This window comes from Macrobrachium nipponense, chromosome 45 (assembly GCF_015104395.2).
Source record: "Macrobrachium nipponense isolate FS-2020 chromosome 45, ASM1510439v2, whole genome shotgun sequence".
Classification (NCBI taxonomy): domain Eukaryota; kingdom Metazoa; phylum Arthropoda; class Malacostraca; order Decapoda; family Palaemonidae; genus Macrobrachium; species Macrobrachium nipponense.
This window is the reverse complement of record NC_061105.1, coordinates 7,283,672-7,304,346: the sequence shown is the minus strand read 5'-3', so window position 1 is coordinate 7,304,346 and position 20,675 is coordinate 7,283,672. Positions and strand designations below refer to the sequence as shown.

At 39.8% G+C, this 20,675-nt stretch overlaps 2 protein-coding genes and 2 pseudogenes across 2 annotated transcripts; 2 read left to right on the top strand and 2 right to left on the bottom strand.

The window, feature by feature from the left end:
• Positions 1-713: 713 nt before the first annotated feature.
• LOC135214093 (arrestin homolog) lies at positions 714-6,223 on the bottom strand (annotated as a pseudogene).
• Positions 6,224-8,017: 1,794 nt separating this feature from the next.
• LOC135214351 (uncharacterized) lies at positions 8,018-9,622 on the bottom strand (annotated as a pseudogene).
• A 365-nt stretch (positions 9,623-9,987) lies between these two features.
• LOC135214092 (uncharacterized) lies at positions 9,988-13,667 on the top strand. The gene is made up of 5 exons (XM_064248199.1): positions 9,988-12,270; positions 12,413-12,568; positions 12,771-12,941; positions 13,064-13,274; positions 13,396-13,667. Exons 1-5 carry the CDS (start codon positions 12,253-12,255, stop codon positions 13,566-13,568), a joined length of 729 nt encoding a protein of 242 aa, XP_064104269.1. The 5' UTR covers positions 9,988-12,252; the 3' UTR covers positions 13,569-13,667.
• Positions 13,668-19,048: 5,381 nt separating this feature from the next.
• LOC135214349 (uncharacterized) lies at positions 19,049-20,599 on the top strand. The gene is made up of 5 exons (XM_064248570.1): positions 19,049-19,301; positions 19,430-19,585; positions 19,788-19,958; positions 20,083-20,293; positions 20,415-20,599. Exons 1-5 carry the CDS (start codon positions 19,284-19,286, stop codon positions 20,579-20,581), a joined length of 723 nt encoding a protein of 240 aa, XP_064104640.1. The 5' UTR covers positions 19,049-19,283; the 3' UTR covers positions 20,582-20,599.
• The last annotated feature ends 76 nt before the right edge of the window (positions 20,600-20,675 follow it).

Sequence of the window (20,675 nt, the reverse complement as noted above, 5' to 3'; positions counted from 1 at the left end):
AAGTGAATATAACACCAGCTTATCTATTACTGTTAAAATCTTGATAATTTCCTGTCTTAATTCCAAGTAGAATTGTGTAATAGGCATTCTCCGTCAAAGGATTCTTTGCAATTACAAACAAAAAAGTAGACATCACCTCAGATGTGATGCTATTTGATCATGATGTGGGAGCAAGACGGTGTAACTATTTTTTTTTTAGTCACTACTAGCCCTCTTCTAGACCAGTGACCATCACACTCAGGCCTCTGGTGTGCGTGCAAGCCACAGATTTTAGACCTATGAGCAGCTGCCAAAAACGATTAATCCTCTTTTAAGAGGAAAATTCATCTCCAGTAGCAAGTTTAAATCAGAAGAGCTAAAGAGTGATGCCCAGTAGCTTTCGCCTGGGAAAATCTGAAGTCTTCTTGCTTATCTATTGTTTGTTTGTTTATATGGTGTTTTTACGTTGCATGGAACCAGTGGTTATTCAGCAACGGGACCAAAGGCTTTACGTGACTTTCGAACCACGTCGAGAGTGAACTTCTATCACCAGGAATACACATCTCTCACTCCTCAATGGAATGGCCGAGAATCGTACTCGCGACCACAAACGTGGGACGCCAACACCATACCAATCAGGCCACCGAGGCGTCGCTTATCTATTTTGCTAACAGCTGAGGCACGTTGACAAAAGAATACCTCTTAAAAGTCAGTGGAGTCAAGTAAAACAAAAATAAGACTTTCTTACTTCTTTTAAAGTTTTTTATTACAAATCTTATAGCATACGGAGGATAAAATGGCGCCAAATCTACAACCACGAAGAGATGACACGTAAAAATATTCTGAATGCATCGAAATTAAACCAAAACAATGGTTTAAAATGTGATTCTTCTAAACGCAAAGACAAACGTAGCTATAAAATAAGGGCCGTCGTCAGCTGTGATTGTTAGAAATTAAAAAGACATTGCAAATCTCCATTTTGGAAAGGAAGGTCGAAGGAAGAAACAAAATAGTGTTAAGTCTAGCTTTCGTCGATGGTACCAGAAATGCTGTTGGTTCGGAAGGCCTCCACTTGAGTGGTGCTGTCTCCTCTCATCAGGGTACGCAAATCAGGCTGTGGAATTGAAGGGAGATTATTACAGTTCATCATAAAAGTGGTTATGAATGGTGGGTATATTTGGTCTGTCAAACATTTACCAAAAAAGAGAAAAAAATCGAACTAAGTCTTCGGCAATCGGATCCTTAGACTAAAGACAAAGGACAAAAGTGTGAAACTGAAAAGAACTTAATAGATTAGAATCATCTTAAAAATAGCTGGGAACAATTATTGCTTTGTCAATCATACAGTTGTGAAAAAAAATTGAGCGATTACATGGAAAGGGATGGCTACTTATCGTGGCAAATATTTGCACATAAAATGAGAATTCGTAACAAATAACAACGGGTTATATTACTTTGAGAAGTAAATTCTATTTATTGGTATATTTTACTATTTCCGTATTTATTTATTTTAATTTTTGAACGCTCTCCGCAGCTAGCTAGCTTAGGTGAGAGTTGTAGTACTAAAATTTGGTTAGATGAGAGTTGAAGTAGTAGTAGTACCGTAATTCGGTAATAAGATCAAATTCGGTTACGGTCGATTTTCCAGTTAAAATTTCGTTAAATTATGATCGCTATGCACTTACCTTAGGGTGCATGAGGACGAATGGCAGCTCTGCTGTCATCTCTCCGCCCATCGCTCCGAGGTACAGCTTCACCTTGACTGTGTACGAGATCACCATCCCGAATATGTCGCGGTTTTCGGGACTCGCTAATCTGCAAAAATAAAAGTAATAAAAACCTTCAAATTAGATTACTGATACTTGAATTAAAACGATGTTTCGAATAAAAAACCAAGGCGGAAAGGTTTGCAAATGTTTTTGTTATACCAGTTTTATTTCAGATGCTAGAATGATTTTTAGTCTGATGTTTAAAGTAACCTTGGTCTACCTAACATTTGTCTGAAGTCAGCTATTTTTTAAATTATTTTTGTTTACATAAAACCATACGTGAAATGTTTAAGACTACAGATAAATATATTGCAAAATATGCAATTATTTCCTTAATAACACTCACTAAAAATTTAAGCCTTTTTTAATAAGTCCTCGCTGAAGTCCAGCATTTGTCTGGAACGGTACTTTGCATAAACCCTAAAGCAAATGATTTAATATATATATATATATATATATATATATATCTATATATATATATATATATATATATATATATCATATATATAACGTGGAGCACACTTCTACCATCTTTCTTCGATGGAACTGGCTGAACAGTCTAAATTCTCCTAACTGAAAAGCTTAGGCTAAGTCTTTAGTAACGTAAGGGTTTTGAAAACCATAGACAATGTGAAAGGTGCTACTATAGTTTAGTACTATAGCCCCTCGGGAATCAAATGCACTTAGGGACATTTGACCCCCGAAGGACTGGTACTAAACACGACGAAACAGTGCAGATAGACCGCCTACTTAAGTAGCACCAAGGGAAGTCTTTACTCAAGTATAGACAGGCATCACGAGAGACTCACAATGTAGACGAAGCGAGATTGGTGTGGATGTTCTTCAGGTGGCCGTCAAGGGCTATACCTCTGCGGTCCATGTTGCTCTTAAGGGTGGGTTGCAAGTGCAGCTCCTTCTGGAGGGAGCCACCTGGGTTGACGGGGCATCCCTCCCTGGGTGGTTTCGGGGGGAGAGAAGAAAGTAGGAGTTCGTTGAGAATATAGAAGATATATTGTTGAGAATTTAAGATGAATTTAATTAAGATACATTGAAAGCCATTGTAGGCTGATTAGTCCAAGTCTTCTATTGTTTGGATAATGGTTGCATTTCTGATCATGTTATTGAATTGCTTTGATTTCTATGTTATTAATTTGTTATTTTGTTCTTCATGCTTTGTATATTTATAAATGGGTGTTCTCATTAGCAGATTAGTTTGCAAGCTAACAATAATAATAATAATAATAATATAATACTTGTCATAACATCTATACGTCTAATCCAGCTATACCCAGAACTGAAAAATCTTATATTCACGTGGAGGAAGCTTATAAAAGGCCCAATAAATTCGTTTAAACATACTTGAATTGGCCCCCACCCCTCCCTTAAAAATCAAATTACCCCCCTGGTACTACGCCCCTACGTTAGGAACCACTGTTCTAGACCTCTAGGGAATTGGTTGGCCCTCTTAACAATCAAATGACCCCCTGGTACTAAGCCCCGCGTTGGGAACAGCTGCTCTAGACCTATAGGGAACTGGGAAATCTGTGTACCCTCCATCCGACACTCACTGGGTCTCGACGCTAGCGACGTTACAACGGTACTGTCCCCCAGAGAAGAGGCAGATGTCGGTGGACTGCTGCACCGTCGCCTTGATCTTCTTCACCGACTTGTTGCTGTTGTTCCTGATGATGCAGCTGACGGCGATCGTCTGGTCGTGGTAGTAGAGCTGCTTGTCCAGGCTGACTTCCAGCTCCAGCTCTCCAGGGCTCAGCATGAAGTCCTTCCGGACGACGGTGCAGGGCTGGCGTCCCACCTTCGTAGGGGCGAACTGGATGCGTCGGATGTTCATGACTACGGTGGACCTGAAGGAGAGCGGTGATTGTTTGTTTGTTTGTTTTTGCGTCGCAGAATCATAGATCTTCGACGCAGTAGGAAACCCGTTATTCTAAGCTGATGCATGTATACGTTATTTGTGTATGTATGTATGTAAAAACATACCACAAAATTTGACAAGGAGAATCAGATAACTACTATTATTTTATTTTTTCAGTCATTTTCATCATAGACGTAAGTATTTTTTTTAGATAAAACAGTACTTCATCCAGTCATAAGTCTTAGTCAAACTTAGTCAAAAGTAAATATAATTAAAATATACAAAAATATTCATATTTTCATGGACCTACATACTAATCTATAATGATTTTTTAAATAAGGGCGTACACTGACATTAATTTGTGAATTTATATAAGCTGGTTTCTCTACGTTTAGAAGCTATTTGATACAACATTTTTCTGTTAGAATTTGACGATCATGTATTGGACATTCGCAACATATTATGTGATGGGTAGTCCAGTATGGGGTGTGGTGTACTGTAGGCAATACTGTTTACAATACCTCCTTCCTTACCTCTTTCCACTGAACTTAAAATCAACCACTTTTTGAGAACTATTCGAATAATGGAACACACTCACCTTTTATGCGAACGGTCCTCCTCCTTGTCACCCACGAAGACCTTGATATAGTACTCCACGCCACAAGGGTTGCCCTCATCATCCTTCCCGGGCTGGATGGTCACAGAGGGCGGGGCGTTGGGGCGGCATCTCGAAGGAGAACGGGTAGGCGTTCCCGCCCAGCTTCTTGATGAGACGCTCTTGAAGCTTGGTGGGTTCGGCCTCCTCCTTCGGCGGGTAGATCTGCTCGGAGGCCAGAAACAGGTCCTTCTGGAAGCTGATGCCCATAATTTCGTCCTCCTCCCTGCCATAGCGAAAGCTGCAGACGAGCTGGCCGTAGATTTTGCGTCCTTGGAGGTAGTCGCCGTCGAAAGCCAGCACGCCATCTGTTGGGAAAGTGGAGCGTGAGATTCTCTTGTCTAAGTTGTCTTCCTGGACACGTTGTAAAATACATTAAATTTATCAGTCTATCCAGACTTTTTTATTATTATTATTATTATTATTGTCTTTCCTTACCCACTGGGTCAACGGCAGTCACATGGTCCACGAAATCACGGCGGCCCAAGTAGATGGTTATCTTCCCGTTGGGGGATGCCTTTTTGAAGACCTTGAACTGGACCATTTTGAATGTGAGTTAGATTAGGCTGAGGCAGAAGATTCCAAAATGCAGATTTTTTTTTTCGGTAGATAAGGCGCTCTTCAAACTTGAGTTGGGTAAATGACGTTCGTTCGACTTTGCTTTAGTTGTTAATGAACTGTAAAACAGAGATAAATAAAATCATTTTTAGTTTATGATGCAGTCAAAACTGGTCGTCGATGAAGATTATATTTTCAGAATCACATAAGTTTTGATTTATAAAATCACTGTAAACAACTGTATTGATAAAGGTAACAGTATATGTAGATACCCGTGACCTTTCCAAACACATTGATATGTATATGTATATATATATATATATGTGTGTGTGTCACCAGGTCACTCTTTTGACCTCTTTGATATAACTGTAGCCCATTGTTGCTTAAAACCACTATTTTTTTCTTTGTGAAGAAGTTGCGAGCCCTATACCCTTACTCCCATGGTCACCCATTCATGTACAGACCACATTATTTTAGACTGAGAAAAATACACCTAAAAAAAAAAAGCTCATTGTCCTCTTGTTGACTTATCACCACCACTGCTGGCTATCTATCAGGTACTTAACTCACTGCTCGGGTCGAGAGAGGTGCAATGCAATGGGGCATTTATCTAACGTCATGCTCATCCTTTTGGCAACCTAACACGACGGCAGTTGACTGACTGCCAGGCAATACACATTTTACTGCTCAGGTCAGCTGAGGTTAAGTAGATTTTTCATATATATATATCTATATATATATATATATATAAATATATATATATATATATACATATATATATATATATAATATATATATATATATATATATATTATATATTAGTATATAAATAACAGTGCCAAGACCAGGAAGAACATTCTTTATTAAACGAGCTTTCGAGGTTTAAAACCTCATCTTCAGGCTGAAAAAATGACATCCTTGTCATTTTTTCAGCCTGAAGATGAGGTTTTAAACCTCGAAAGCTCGTTTAATAAAGTATATATACATATATATATATATATATATATATATATATATATATATATATATATATATATATATATATATATTATATATAGGGTGTCTATAAAGTCCCAGTACCATTCTGAGCAATAAATACTTGTAATGGTATTGGGACTTTATGGTCACCCTGTATATATATATATATATATATATATATATATATATATATATATATATATATATATATATATATATATTAACCTGTATTTGTTATCAACATTATACAACAACTTTTAACGTAATATACGTAGACAAACCACAACAAATCAACGTGTTCCTTCAAAATTTTCACCCAAAATCAGGATACTCACCGGAAAGTTGTCCACACAGCTCACGGGCAAGATATGAAATAGTACCATAGGGGAGCGTTGGGAACTTTAAATACCTCCGTCCATGACATACTGGAGTCTTAAGCCTTCCACAAGTCCTCTAAAGGCATAATCTGACATTACCACAGCACGAGTACGGTTTCTCAGTTTACTTTTTTCAATCTCTCGTTTCGTGCGGTGAACGTGACTATATCTAGTCTACGGCGCCGTGGAATTGTTTAGATAACTCATTTCTTCAGTGGTATACTCGTAGAAAGTAGGAGAAATACACCATTTGTCGATTATGATAGACGTGAGAGCGAGACTGTAGGTGTAGTTCATCAGAGAAACAGTACTGTAATTGGATTTCAGAGAGGTAAGAAGCATTCAACCTACTTTTCCAGGTGTTAACACCTTACGTTCCTTGATCCCTCTAACACTGAGTCTATGGTTTCCTCGAAGATGCTGGAAACGAAGATTTACGACATCGAAGGATGCTCTTTCTTCTTCTTTTGTTTGGCTAATTTATTAGAGAAACAATACGAATGGTGGTTCCGAACGACTCGCAGGCTGTAGCAGTTGTTCAGACCATATAATGACAATTGAATTTGGCCATTCAATTCCTGTCATGACGAGATTGTAGAGTCCAAAACCAGGATACTTGTGCTGATGTAAACGATGACGCAATACTACGTAAGCTGAAGATTAAAACACTAGTACTTTTCTCTCCGAGTATAGGATAAATTATTGGTTAAATGTGGATTATAAGATGCTAAAAAAAGGTATTTTCTTGACGCTGCCTTTAAATGAACTGTACGAAATTAATGTCGAGGGGAATATGTTCTTGTTGTTTTTTATTAAGCTGGCCTTATGCCAGCACGCGCTCTTGCTTATATAGCAGCCCGTGGAGTGGAGAAATAAATATAAAGCTGACTATTTAGAAGTAAGTTCATACCATTTTCTGGGTCAGGCTTGGAGCAGAAGAAAATAAAAAATAATTTAGAAAAGGGGAAGGTACAAGGGTAGGCAGGCCTCTATCCCAAAAGGAGAGATATGGAAGGAGGGTTATAAAGTCAGGAAAACTAGAAGCAGGAAGGGAATCCCAAAACTTGGGCTGTTGAATAAAAGGAAATAGTCACGGAACGGTGACCCATCCTTAACAAAAAGTTCTCCGAGGTCGAAACAATTCATTCGGAAGTCCATTAAAAAAAACAAAAAAAACATGAGAAATCAGGACGTGACCTGAGATCTAACTGACCTACTTTCGCTTAATTTTACCCAGGGGAAACCGTACAAAGTACTCAAGTCTTTAGCCCTTCATGAGACACGGCTGTTCTTACAATGTAAACAGAACAGAAAAAATATTATTATTATGATTATTATTATTATTATTTCCACAGTCTGAAAGAAAAAAAGAGATAAGAGAAAAGTATGAATATCTATCTGTTTACTAACTGAAAAAACATTTATTTCTTCACTAACTGGAAAATATTCAAGCCAAATCAAGTCCAAAGAGCACAGAAGGGGAAAAATACGAAACAGCTATACAATAAAGGAGAAGACAGCTCAACAGAATGAAGAGGCTTGCTCAACAAAGTGAGTAGCACTTACTAAATAGGAATACCTTTATAAAAACCTAAAATCGCTAGACAACTAATATAATAATTGTTATTCTCATTGAAATGAGTTTAATAAGCATATGTTTATGTATTTGTACATTTGTGTCCTTGAAATAAAAGATTCAAAGATTAAATTCATCACTGTATTTGCGAAATAAATATTATAAGTTACAAATAAATAATATATGACAGAAACAATAAATATCTCTTAGATTTAAAAATGACAATTAAGTACACAAATTGATGTACGCATCTCTGAAGCATTCTTATCTCATTGATAAAAGCAATCGCTTTTTTTCCTCATCAATTTCTTCGCAGTCACCAATATGGCTTGTGCGAAGGAAATTTTGGATGAACTGGCTTTCTGGGGATAGAGTTCTGCTTCAACTGGTGTTTGGGGAAGATGCTGACGTCAGCGCAGTTGACGAACGTCTCCTGGGGTCCACAACCATTGGCACCTGACCCGTCCGGACAGGTTCCCCAAGAGTTCCCTGGAACATTGAGAGGAGACAGAGATCAGATGCTGTGAAGACTTGCAAATGAAAGATATACATTAAAATTTTCAATTAAAGTCCAAAGAGACTTTCTATCCTGAAGGAGGTGAAGACCTACCCACGACCCAAGTCCACTGCAGGAGGCAGTGGCTGCAGGAGAGGCGGTCGGGCAGCTGGACGTGGACCGTGTGGCTGCCCCTGACGTCGCCCTCCAAGTAGTACCTCGAGCCTGAACCGTCGGCCATCTGCAGGAGCTGCTTGTCCAGGCACCTCTGCGAGTCCTCCGCTGCAGGGTTGTCGTTGTTGCAGAGACGGAACTCGTACCAGCCCTGTGATGGAGTTTGAGCATTAGAAGGAGTCACTAATGAACTATATCTTTCTTTATCAGTTACCTTTCAGCTTTGAATGTGAATTTTTGAAAATAATGATGATATACAGTTTAGATACAGACCTTGTGGTTGGCCGAGAGGTGGATGGTCACAGGTACGACCTGACCCTCGGTGTAGTTGGCCGTGATGACCCCTCGACCGAATTGACCTCTTTTCGTGGGGTCGAGGCTGAGGGAGGCTCCAGTCGTCCCCACAGACGCCGCATCGTCCGCCGTTTGAGAAATGCATTTTCTGGAAGGAGAGTTTTTGAGTATTTGCCCTCGACAACGAAGAAGACTCTCTTTGTTGAGAACTTCAATAAAAAGCAAACTCCCTGTCTGCAGTCCTCAAGTAGAAATGTGTCTATGCAACTGTACTGTATCAATAAGTATCGCAAATCTCTTATGAAAGTGAAATATACACATATATTTTATGGAACATTCATTATATACCTCCCGCCCTCCGCAGAAGAGCTCGTTGTCTCCGTAATTGGGCGCCGTGTCGAATCCAAACCTCCAGGCGGAATTACGGGCGGCAGGTGACGTCATGTACCCATGCCCGTTGACCGACGCCGGGGAGAAGAACGCCCACGACAGGACCACCAAGACCTGTGGAAGGGCGTCGCTTCGGTTACTCTTGAGGGGAAGCTTCGATAGAACAAGCTGACATATATGATTATAGTTCCAAGACTCGGCCTATATTGACGTCTCAACTGAAAGAACCGTCAAAAACAAACCTTGAATGAACTGAGCATCGTTTTCGTTGAAGATTAGACCGATTCCAAAACACGAAGCGAGTTCCTCTCGATGTTTCTTCTTATCCTCGAGGGTCGTGATTTGATGTCGTCTCAAAAGTTTGATCGTCTTTATATATACGAAAAGGAGGACGAGATCATGACGTCGAATTTTAAGGTACTAGAGGAAACCGAGCTGCCCAAATTCTCTCCCTCCCTTTCTTCCGGTATTCGTATGGGAGGTGTGGTCCTCCTCGCCTTATAGCTGGACCTTTTCCTGTACAGAACCAAAACAAAGGTGCGCGACGCTTGGCTGAAAACAAGTTTACTCTTCTTTTTCAAGTGTGTTGAAACCGTTAATAGGAAATTTACCCGATTTGGTGATGCATCAACTCTCTCTCTCTCTCTCTCTCTCTCTCTCTCTCTCTCTCTCTCTCTCTCTCTCTCTCTCTCTCTCTTCAATATGACTTGGTTTCAAGTATATTCTTTACTAATTTCGAGTAAATTACCCCCAGTTTGTTCTTGCAACATTAGGTAGTACTAACTGCAGTCCTTACAGTTTTAGAAAAGGGAAAAGCTGAAGGCAAAGAGGAAGAAGGAGTCTTTAAAGTTTTAATGCCTATCTGGTATATATTCCTGGTAATCGAATAACTCATCTCCCATCATATTATATCTGATTAAAAAAAAAAAGAAAAAAAAAGCCGACCGCGTCTGCTATTCAGAGAGAAATTCCCATTTTCTTTTTCTCTGAAGTAAATCGATAGAGGTGGGACTAGGCCAAACCAAGACTTCAACGGCCAACCTTTCGAAATAAGAAGGATTTTGTGGATTTTCCTGCCGATAATCTATCTATTTTTCTCTTGGAAACTCTCGAAATAAACAATGGACTAATGGTCAAGATTGTATTTCCATTACAGACGGATTTGATGACTAAAAAACGCTTCTTCGTTCTTGTGATTTACGAGGTAGATATAACGCTGAAATCATACACCCTTTGAGCCTCTATGAGTCTAGACTAATGGACTGTGGCAATCGTTACTGTTTTATTAAAATGGCAACGCATCTTCGCTCTTGACTTACGAGATATACCATAAAATCACACACCCTTTGAGCCTCTATCAGCACTTCTTCGTTCTTGTGATTTACGAGGTAGCTATAACGCTAAAATCATACACCATTTTAGCTTCTATGAGTCTAGACTAATGGATTGCAGTCATCGTTGGTGTTATGTTCAAAATTGAAATGGCCTGATGTCAGCACGGATTCTTGTCCTTCTGAACAAGTATAAGGTGGGTGGGTTATGAATGGGATAAAAGCCATTGGTAAGACAATGTAATTGTAGGGTGCTCCACAGATCACACCTTCATCACAAAAACTGGTCTCGCGTTCAGTTTGCTTTTTTGGACATTTTTTCATTTATCTGTGTATTCATTCATTGGGGACAGTATAGTTTCTTTCAGTCTCACTTATTATATTCTAATGCTGTATAACTCATCTTTTCAGTTTAGAGATGCAGATATAACCATAACTACAATCTGTAACCGAAATAGATAGGTCTAGCTACCTTTAGGTCAGCGACTAGGTTTTGATGGTGGCAAATTTGACTTGACCCTCTGTGTAATTGGTCATATGACCCCCTGACCTGACCTTATTTCAAGTTCTTGAGGTAAAGTTTGACACGTACTACGGTATTTTAAAATCATAGGTCTAACTCTCTGGGTACGTAGATATCTACGTCTCAATTACACGGAATTATGACGTCGTTTTTCGCTTTTCTAACGAATTAGAGGAGTTATAACGAAAAATATTCCATTACATCGTCGTCATAAAAGAATGACGCAAATTTCTCGCAGGCAGCGTCATGCGTTCGTCATCTGACGCGTAGATGATCACTCTCGCTATAGATGCTGTAATCAGTGGCGCTGCAATGACCTCATTCATTTTTATTCATTTCACATTGTAGATATTATCTACGGTTTATTGACACTCCAGAGGACGAAGACCGATGGCTCAAAGGCAGACCGCGCCTCGGTCTCATTTCGAGGATGACTGCTAAAAAAAACAATAACAACTAGTTTATTGTATCTCACGCATTCCGCCTCTTTCTTGTTTTCATGCAAGTGACGTAACACGAAAAGGTAGTGTGTAAAAGGGAGACAGTAATGCTACTCTGCATTTGTATATGTTTTTTTTATATATATATACTTTTTTTCTTCAATGAAGGCTTAGCTCTAGATGGTGTAAGCCTTTTGATTATCAGAGTATTTGGGATTCAGTCGATAGGCCTATAGTTGCAGCCTAGGAGAATAGGCTAAATTCCAGATTTACATTTTACTATCAAAGTCAAGAGCACAGTTATTATAATATGTTATTATAATTTATAATACACTGAAGCCCCACTCAGGAATCGAACGGGGGACCTCTCATTGATGAGAAACGAGTACCAACCGTTAGACTATATGAAGAGAGAGAGAGAAAGAAACAGAGACATGTAGAGACGGTATATTGCTTACAGAACATCGAATAAAATTGATTACCTGATGAATTCAATGAAAAATAAAAAGGGGAAATAAATGAATTAACACGTTATGTCGGTTTCAGCCAAACGTCGCGCACCTTTGTTTTGGGTCTGGAAAGGAAAAGGTCCAGCTATAAGGCGAGGAGGACCACACCTCCCATACGAATACCGGAAGAAGGGGAGGGAGAGAATTTGGGCAGTTCGGTTTCCTCTAGTTTCCTAAAATTCAACGTCATGATTTCGTCCTCCTTTTCGTATAAAAAGACGATCAAATCTTTGGGACGTCATCAAATCACAACCTTCGAGGAGAAGAAGAAGAAGCATCGAGAGGAACTCGCTTTGTGTTTTGGAATCGTTCTAATCTTCAACAAAAACGATGCTCAGCTCATTCAAGGTTCGTTTTTCAAGGTTCGTTTTTGACGGTTCTTTCAATTGAGACATCGATATAGACCGAGTCTTGGAACTATAATCATAATTGTCAGCTTGTTCTATCGAAGCTTCCCCTCAAGAGTAACCGAAGCGACGCCCTTCCATAGGTCTTGGTGGTCCTGTCGTGGGCGTTCTTCTCCCCGGCGTCTGTCAACGGGCATGGGTACATGACGTCACCTGCCGCCCGTAATTCCGCCTGGAGGTTTGGATTCGACACGACGCCCAATTACGGAGACAACGAGCTCTTCTGCGGAGGGCGGGAGGTATATAATGAATGCTCCATAAAATATTTATGTATATTTCACTTTCATAAGAGATTTGCGATACTTATTGATACAGTACAGATGCATAGACACATTTCTACTTGAGATCTGCAGACAGGGAGTTTGCTTTTTATTGAAGTTCTCAACAAAGAGAGTCTTCTTCGTTGTCGAGGGCAAATACTCAAAAAGTCTGTCCTTCCAGAAAATGCATTTCTCAAACGGCGGACGATGCGGCGTCTGTGGGGACGACTGGAGCCTCCCTCAGCCTCGACCCCACGAAAGGGGAGGTCGATTCGGTCGAGGGGTCATCACGGCCAACTACACCGAGGGTCAGGTCGTACCTGTGACCATCCACCTCTCGGCCAACCACAAGGTCTGTATCTAAATTACTTATCTTCATTATTTTCAAAAATTCAAATTCAAAGCTGAAAAGAAACTGATAAAGGAAGATATAGTTCATTAGTGACTCCTTCTAATGCTCAAACTCCATCACAGGGCTGGTACGAGTTCCGTCTTTGCAACAACGACAACCCTGCAGCGGAGGACTCGCAGAGGTGCCTGGACAAGCAGCTCCTGCAGATGGCCGACGGTTCAGGCTCGAGGTACTACTTGGAGGGCGACGTCAGGGGCAGCCACACGGTCCACGTCCAGCTGCCCGACCGCCTCTCCTGCAGCCACTGCCTCCTGCAGTGGACTTGGGTTGTGGGTAGGTCTTCACCTCCTTCAGGATAGAAAGTCTCTTTGGACTAGAATTAAAAGATTGAATGCATATATTTTAATTGCAAGTCTTCACAGCATCTGATCTCTGTCTCCTCTCAATGTTCCAGGGAACTCTTGGGGAACCTGTCCGGACGGGTCAGGTGCCAATGGTTGTGGACCCCAGGAGACGTTCGTCAATTGCGCTGACGTCAGCATCTTCCCCAAACACCAGTTGAACCAAAACTCTATCCCCAGGAAGCCAGTTCATCCAAAATTTCCTTCGCACAAGCCGTATTGGTGAATGGAGTTATACCTTTTCTCAAAGGAAGCGATGATTCTGGTAACTAAGAATCTTCTAGAAAACGTACTCTCCTTCTGAGTATTTTATTGTGATCATAAAGACTCAAAATATTTGTTATATTAATTATTTAATATTTATTTGTAACTTATTATAATATTTATTTCCCAAATACATTAAAATATTCTGATAACCAGTGTGATTATCCTTATATTTGTAACTTAAATGCACGTTTTTGGTTCTGTACACCAAATATACAGCAGGTGTTAAATGTTGAGCATTCTGACAATGTCTAGCAAAGGTATCTTTCAACATTTATATATATACTTGAAATAAACTCAAGTGATAAAAAAAGCACTTTGTATTTGCAACGTGGCAAATTATACACAAATTTGATACCAGAAAATACTAGAATTTACTATAAAATACACAGGTAACTCTGATACAATAACAAAATCCAGCCCAAAGAGCGCAGAAGGGGACAAATACGACACAGCTATACAATAAAGGAAAAGACAGAGCAACAGAATGAAAAGGCTGGCTCAACAAAGTGAGTAGCACTTACTAAATAAGGAATACCTTTATTTGTATGGAGTCTTCTCTATTTTCCTTATCAAGGATTTCTCAATGTTGCTGAAACTTGTAGTAGTAGCAGTAATAAAGATAATTCAATATGACTACACCGGATTTGACGATCCCCTTTGGCACGTTGCTTGCCAGTTTCAGCAACATTGAGAAATCCTTGATAAGGAAAATAGAGAAGACTGGTAATCGAATAACTCGTCTCCCACCACATTATAACTTATAAATTTAAAAAAAAGACAACCACGTCTGCCATTCAAAGAGGGAAATTCTCATTTTCTTTCTCCCTGAAGTAAATCGATAGAAGTGGGACTAGGCCAAACCAAGATTTCAACGGCCCATGTTTCGAAATAAAAGGATTTTGTGGATTTTCCTGCCGATAATCTATCTATTTTTCTTTTGGAATCTCTCGAAATAAACAATGGACTAATGGTCAAGATTGTACTTGCAATAAAGACGGATTTGATGACTAAAAAACGCTTCTTCGTTCTTGTGATTTACGAGGTAGATATAACGCTGAAATCATACACCCTTTGAGCCTCTATGAGTCTAGGCTAATGGACTGTGGCTATCGTTACTGTTTTATCAAAATGGCAACGCATCTTCGCTCTTGACTTACGAGATATACCCATAAAATCACACACCCTTTGAGCCTCTATCAGCACTTCTTCGTTCTTGTGATTTACGAGGTAGCCATAACGCTAAAATCATACACCATTTTAGCTTCTATGAGTCTAGACTAATGGATTGCAGTCATCGTTGGTGTTATGTTCAAAATTGAAATGGCCTGATGTCAGCACGGATTCTTGTCCTTGTGAACACGTATAAGGTCGGTGGGTTATGAATGGGATAATAGCCATTGGTAAGACGATATAATTGAAGGGTGCTCCACAGATCACACCTTCGTCACAAAAACTGGTCTCGGGTTCAGTTTGCTTTTATGGACATTTTTTCATTTATCTGTGTATTCATTGGGGACGCTACACTTGATTTCAGTCTCACCTATTACATAGCCGTACCGGCCAGGGGGGCAAGGGGGCAATAGCCCCCCTGGGTCCGGGAATCGGCTGAAGTTCGGACAAATCGGTCGAGATATTCGGGCATTCGGGGAAAGAATTCTTTATTTTATATAAGATAACAATAATAAATAAATAAATAAAAATAACAAGAATAAACGTAAAAATAAACTTGTCGGGCAAATGGTTGAGATATTTGGGCATTCGGGAAAGCTTTTTTTTTTTTTTTAATAAGCATAAGAATACAAATAAAGATAGACTTGTATATGTAACCGAATAATAAATAATCGCACGTGAAATACCATTACAATTGAGAGAATATATAAGTAATATGTATGGTAGTTATAGCATATGTCAGAAACTAATATTAAGAACAAATATGTCGTGCAAGAGAGAGAGAGAGAGAGAGAGAGAGAGAGAGAGAGAGAGAGAGAGAGAGAGAGAGAAATGCATCCATTGCTGATTTCATGGTTGGAGAACAGGGTCTTGGAAAGTCCCTTTAAATCGTTTTCCCGGTGATTTTATTATATTTTTCTGTTAGATATCATATATCGTTCATTATGTATACTTTATCATTCATTATCAACCATCGGCTACAGCTAGTGTACAGTAATACACGATACGCTAGCCATTATTTCCATAGCATTATTACCAGATCATTTAGTTAAGCAACACTACAGGATACATTGCAGGAAAATACTACCGTCATCAGGAATGTTCTTGGAGTTGTGCAGTCCATCCACAACTTCTTTAGTAGTACACCTAAGCGAGAGAATGTCCTTCGTTCTGTACACATGACAAATATTGACCCAACACCGTACAGTCCATACATCACATTGAAGTCTCTAAGTGAGACACGCTGGTCCTGTAGATGGGATGCTGTGAAAGCTGTGATCTTTTCCAACACAAATGCCCTGGCTAGATACCTGCAGGTTCATGACGTCTTGATGCTGACGTGATGACTGCAAAGATCACTTGTGATGCTACACTAGAAACCCTCAAAAAGTGCAAAGAGGAAGATATGTTTTCTCTCATTTGGGAAAAAGTCAGAAAAACTGCAACAAACATGATTGCAATTGCACCAGACACTGAACAGGTGGAAACTGAAAAGCGCCAAAAGAAACCATCCAAGAGGCTGTAAGCACTCTCAGGAGAAATTCCCGAAGAACCCATCTCCTTTACAGACCATCAAAGAACCAGGATTTCTGACTATGATGCCTTAGACGGAGTTTTCACTGAAATGATAAAGAGAAAGATTTGCAAGCAGGGTACACATATCCTGACATCCCTGGCAAAAATGTTATTAGGGAACGCATTAGCGGATGATTTCAAGGAAGCGTCTGAATTCTAAAATGTAGGTCAAGACATCCTAATGGCTGAAACTGCCATTTTTCAGCAATCTGGGAAGCGTGGATTTGAATACTGCAAATAAAATGATAAGGTATCTTACTCAAATTCTCCGTGGGAAACTTTGCCACACTTCAGTGAGATAGCAAAAACCCTGGCAACCTGACCTGCAACATCTTGTTCAGCAGAGAGGTCATTCTCGTGCTTGTGAAGACGCGAGACTTTCCTTAGATCTACTATGGGTCAGGATAGGGTCTCAGCATTAGGACTTCTCTGCATTGGGAGAGGTTATGCCAGCAGGATAGATCTGAACACCATAATGGATGTGTTTGGCAAAATGTAGTGTAATAAAGGTTTTCTTCGTATTTGACTGTTTGTACAGGCTCGGAGTAATGATTATTTGAAAGAAAAGTAATTAGTTACACATTTACGTAACTATACTTATAATTCTTTATTTCTATCAAATGGTAATTTTACTGCAATAGAATTTTTTCATAATATTATATGAATTGATCTTCGGATGAGAATTATTCGTGCTAACGTTAATTTCTGCAGGTCTAGAATTTTAGAAATGTGTTTCATTTTTTGTTGTACCAAAGCTTTTACAATTTATTAATTTTGTTGTATGAATTAATTTTAAAAGGAGGCCAAAGTCACGTATTTTCTTTATCTGCATTTTGTTTTATTTTTTATGGTTATGTATTTGTAAATGAAATTTTTAATGCTTGAAATTAATTTGTATTATATTTGTGTAGTTGTGATTTGAAAATAACACAGGCAATTATAACTGTAATTGTTATAATTCATATAAAGCATATGTATGTGCTCCAAACCTGATTTGTATATATTTTCACATAGTTGGTGATCTGGCTAGTCATGCATTTTTTCGTGAAAAATAATGTAAAAATAAATATTGATAGGATGTTCCTTTTGTAAGTTGTGTGATATGTTACAACTGCCTCGGCGCTATATTATTTGAGTGAATTTCGGTTTGAAAGCTGACATAAGAGGATGCTGCATGTATATAATCTGAATAAAGAATAGAATAATAGCTACGTAGTTTTGCTAAACTTCTTCCAATTCGTACCTGCTCTACATAATTTAACAGCTGTTGGTATTTGTGACACAAATATGGTGATTAAAGAAGGAAAGAAATAAACAAAGCAAGATACTTGTGATGTTTAAAATTGGGGCAAATTTGGTGTTGCCCTTCCACATGAACTTCACCTCGTACGCCCATGACCTATCATATTCTAAAACTGCAAACTCGTCTTTTCATTTTAGAGATGAAGACTTAAACATAACTACAATCTGTAACCGAAATAGATAGGCCTAGCTACCTTTAGGTCAGCGACTAGGTTTTGAAATAGATATACCTTTAGGTCAGCGACTAGGTCTTGATGGTGACCAATTTGACGCGACCCTCTATATAATTGGTCATGATGACCCCCTGACTTGACCTTATTTCAAGTTCTTGAGGTAAGTTTGATGCGTAAGACGGTATTTTAAAGTAAGAGGTCTAACTCTCTGCGTATACGTAGATATCTACGTCTCAATTACACGGAATTCTGACGTCGCTTTTCGCTTTTCCAACGAATTAGAGGAGTTATAACGAGAAATATTCCATTACATCGTCGTCATAACAGAATGACGCAAATTTCTCGCAAGCAGCGTCATGCGTTCGTCATCTGACGTGTAGATGATAACTCTCGCTAGATGCCGTAATCAATGGCGATGTAATCACCTTCATTTTATTTTTATTCTTTTCACATTGTAGATATTATCTACGGTTTATTGACCCTCCAGGAGACGAAGAGCCGATGGCTCGAAGGCAGACCGCGCCTCGGTCTCATTTTGAGGATGACTGCTAAAAAAAATAATAATAATAACAAAAAAGAAAAAATCGTGTTTCCTAGTTTATTGTATCTCACGCATTCCGCCTCTTTCTTGTTTTCATGCAAGTGACGTAACACGAAGAGGTAGTGTGTAAAAGGGAGACTGTAATGCTATTCTGTATTTGTATGTATGTGTGTGTGTTTTTTGTATACTTTTTTTTCCTCTATGACGGTTTGGCTCTAGATGGTGTTAGCCTTTTGATTATCAGAGTATTTGGGATTCAGTTGATAGGCCTATAGTTGCAACCTACGAGATTAGACTAACTTCGATATTCACATCTCACTAGCAAAGTCAAGAGCACAGTTATTATAATATGTTATTATAATATATAATACACTGAAGCCCCACTCAGGAATCGAACGCGGGACCTCTCATTGATGAGAAACGAGTACCAACCATTAGACTATATAGAGAGAGAAGAGAGAGAGAGAGAGAGAGAGAGAGAGAGAGAGAGAGAAACCAAGACACGCAAAGATGGTGTCTTGTTTACGTAACATCGAATAAAATTGATTTCCTGATCATGAATTCAATGAAAAATAAAAAGGGGAAATAAATGAATTAAGACATGACGTCGGTTTCAGCCAAGCCTCGAACACCTTTGTTTTGGTTCTGGAAAGGAAAAGGTCCAGAACTATAAGGCGAGGAGGACCACACCTCCCATACGAATACCGGAAGAAGGGGAGGGAGAGAATTTGGGCAGTTAGGTTTCCTCTAGTTTCCTAAAATTCAACGTCATGATTTCGTCCTCCTTTTCGTGTATATAAAGACGATCAAATCTTTGGGACGACATCAAATCACAACCTTCAAGGAGAAGAAGAAGAAGCATCGAGAGGAACTCGCTTCGTGTTTTGGAATCGGTTTAATCTTCAACCAAACGATGCTCAGCTCATTCAAGGTTCGTTTTTGACGGTTCTTTCAATTGAGACGTTAATATAGACCGAGTCTTGGAACTATAATCATAATTGTCAGCTTGTTCTATCGAAGCTTCCCCTCAAGAGTAACCGAAGCGACGCCCTTCCACAGGTCTTGGTGGTCCTGTCGTTGGCGTTCTTCTCTCCGGCGTCGGTCAACGGGCATGGGTACATGACGTCACCTGCCGCCCGTAATTCCGCCTGGAGGTTTGGATTCGACACGGCGCCCAATTACGGAGACAACGAGCTCTTCTGCGGAGGGCGGGAGGTATATAATAAATGTTCCATAAAATATATGTGTATATTTCACTTTTATAAGAGATTTGCGATACTTATTAATACAGTACAGTTGCATAGACACATTTCTACTTGAGATCTGCAGACAGGGAGTTTGCTTTTTATTGAAGTTCTCAACAAAGAGAGTCTTCTTCGTTGTCGAGGGCAAATACTCAAAAAGTCTGTCCTTCCAGAAAATGCATTTTTCGAACGGAGGACGATGCGGCGTCTGTGGGGACGACTGGAGTCTCCCTCAGCCTCGACCCCACGAAAGGGGAGGTCGATTCGGTCGAGGGGTCATCACGGCCAACTACACCGAGGGTCAGGTCGTACCTGTGACCATCCACCTCTCGGCCAACCACAAGGTCTGTATCTAAACACTGTATATCTTCGTTATTTTCAAAAATTCACATTCAGAGCTGAAAGGAAATTGATATAAAAAGATATAGTTCATTAGTGACTCCTTCTAATGCTCAAACTCCATCACAGGGCTGGTACGAGTTCCGTCTTTGCAACAACGACAACCCTGCAGCGGAGGACTCGCAGAGGTGCCTGGACAAGCAGCTCCTGCAGATGGCCGACGGTTCAGGCTCGAGGTACTACTTGGAGGGCGACGTCAGGGGCAGCCACACGGTCCACGTCCAGCTGCCCGACCGCCTCTCCTGCAGCCACTGCCTCCTGCAGTGGACTTGGGTTGTGGGTAGGTCTTCACCTCCTTCAGGATAGAAAGTCTCTTTGGACTAGAATTAAAAGATTGAATGCATATATTTTAATTGCAAGTCTTCACAGCATCTGATCTCTGTCTCCTCTCAATGTTCCAGGGAACTCTTGGGGAACCTGTCCGGACGGGTCAGGTGCCAATGGTTGTGGACCCCAGGAGACGTTCGTCAACTGCGCTGACGTCAGCATCTTCCCCAAACACCAGTTGAACTCTATCACCAGGAAGACAATTCATCCAAAATTTCCTTCACACAAGCCGTATTGGTGAATGGAGTTATACCTTATCTCAAAGGAAGCGATGATTCTGGTAACTAAGAATCTTCTAGAAAGCGCACTCTCATTCTAAGTATTTTATTGTGATA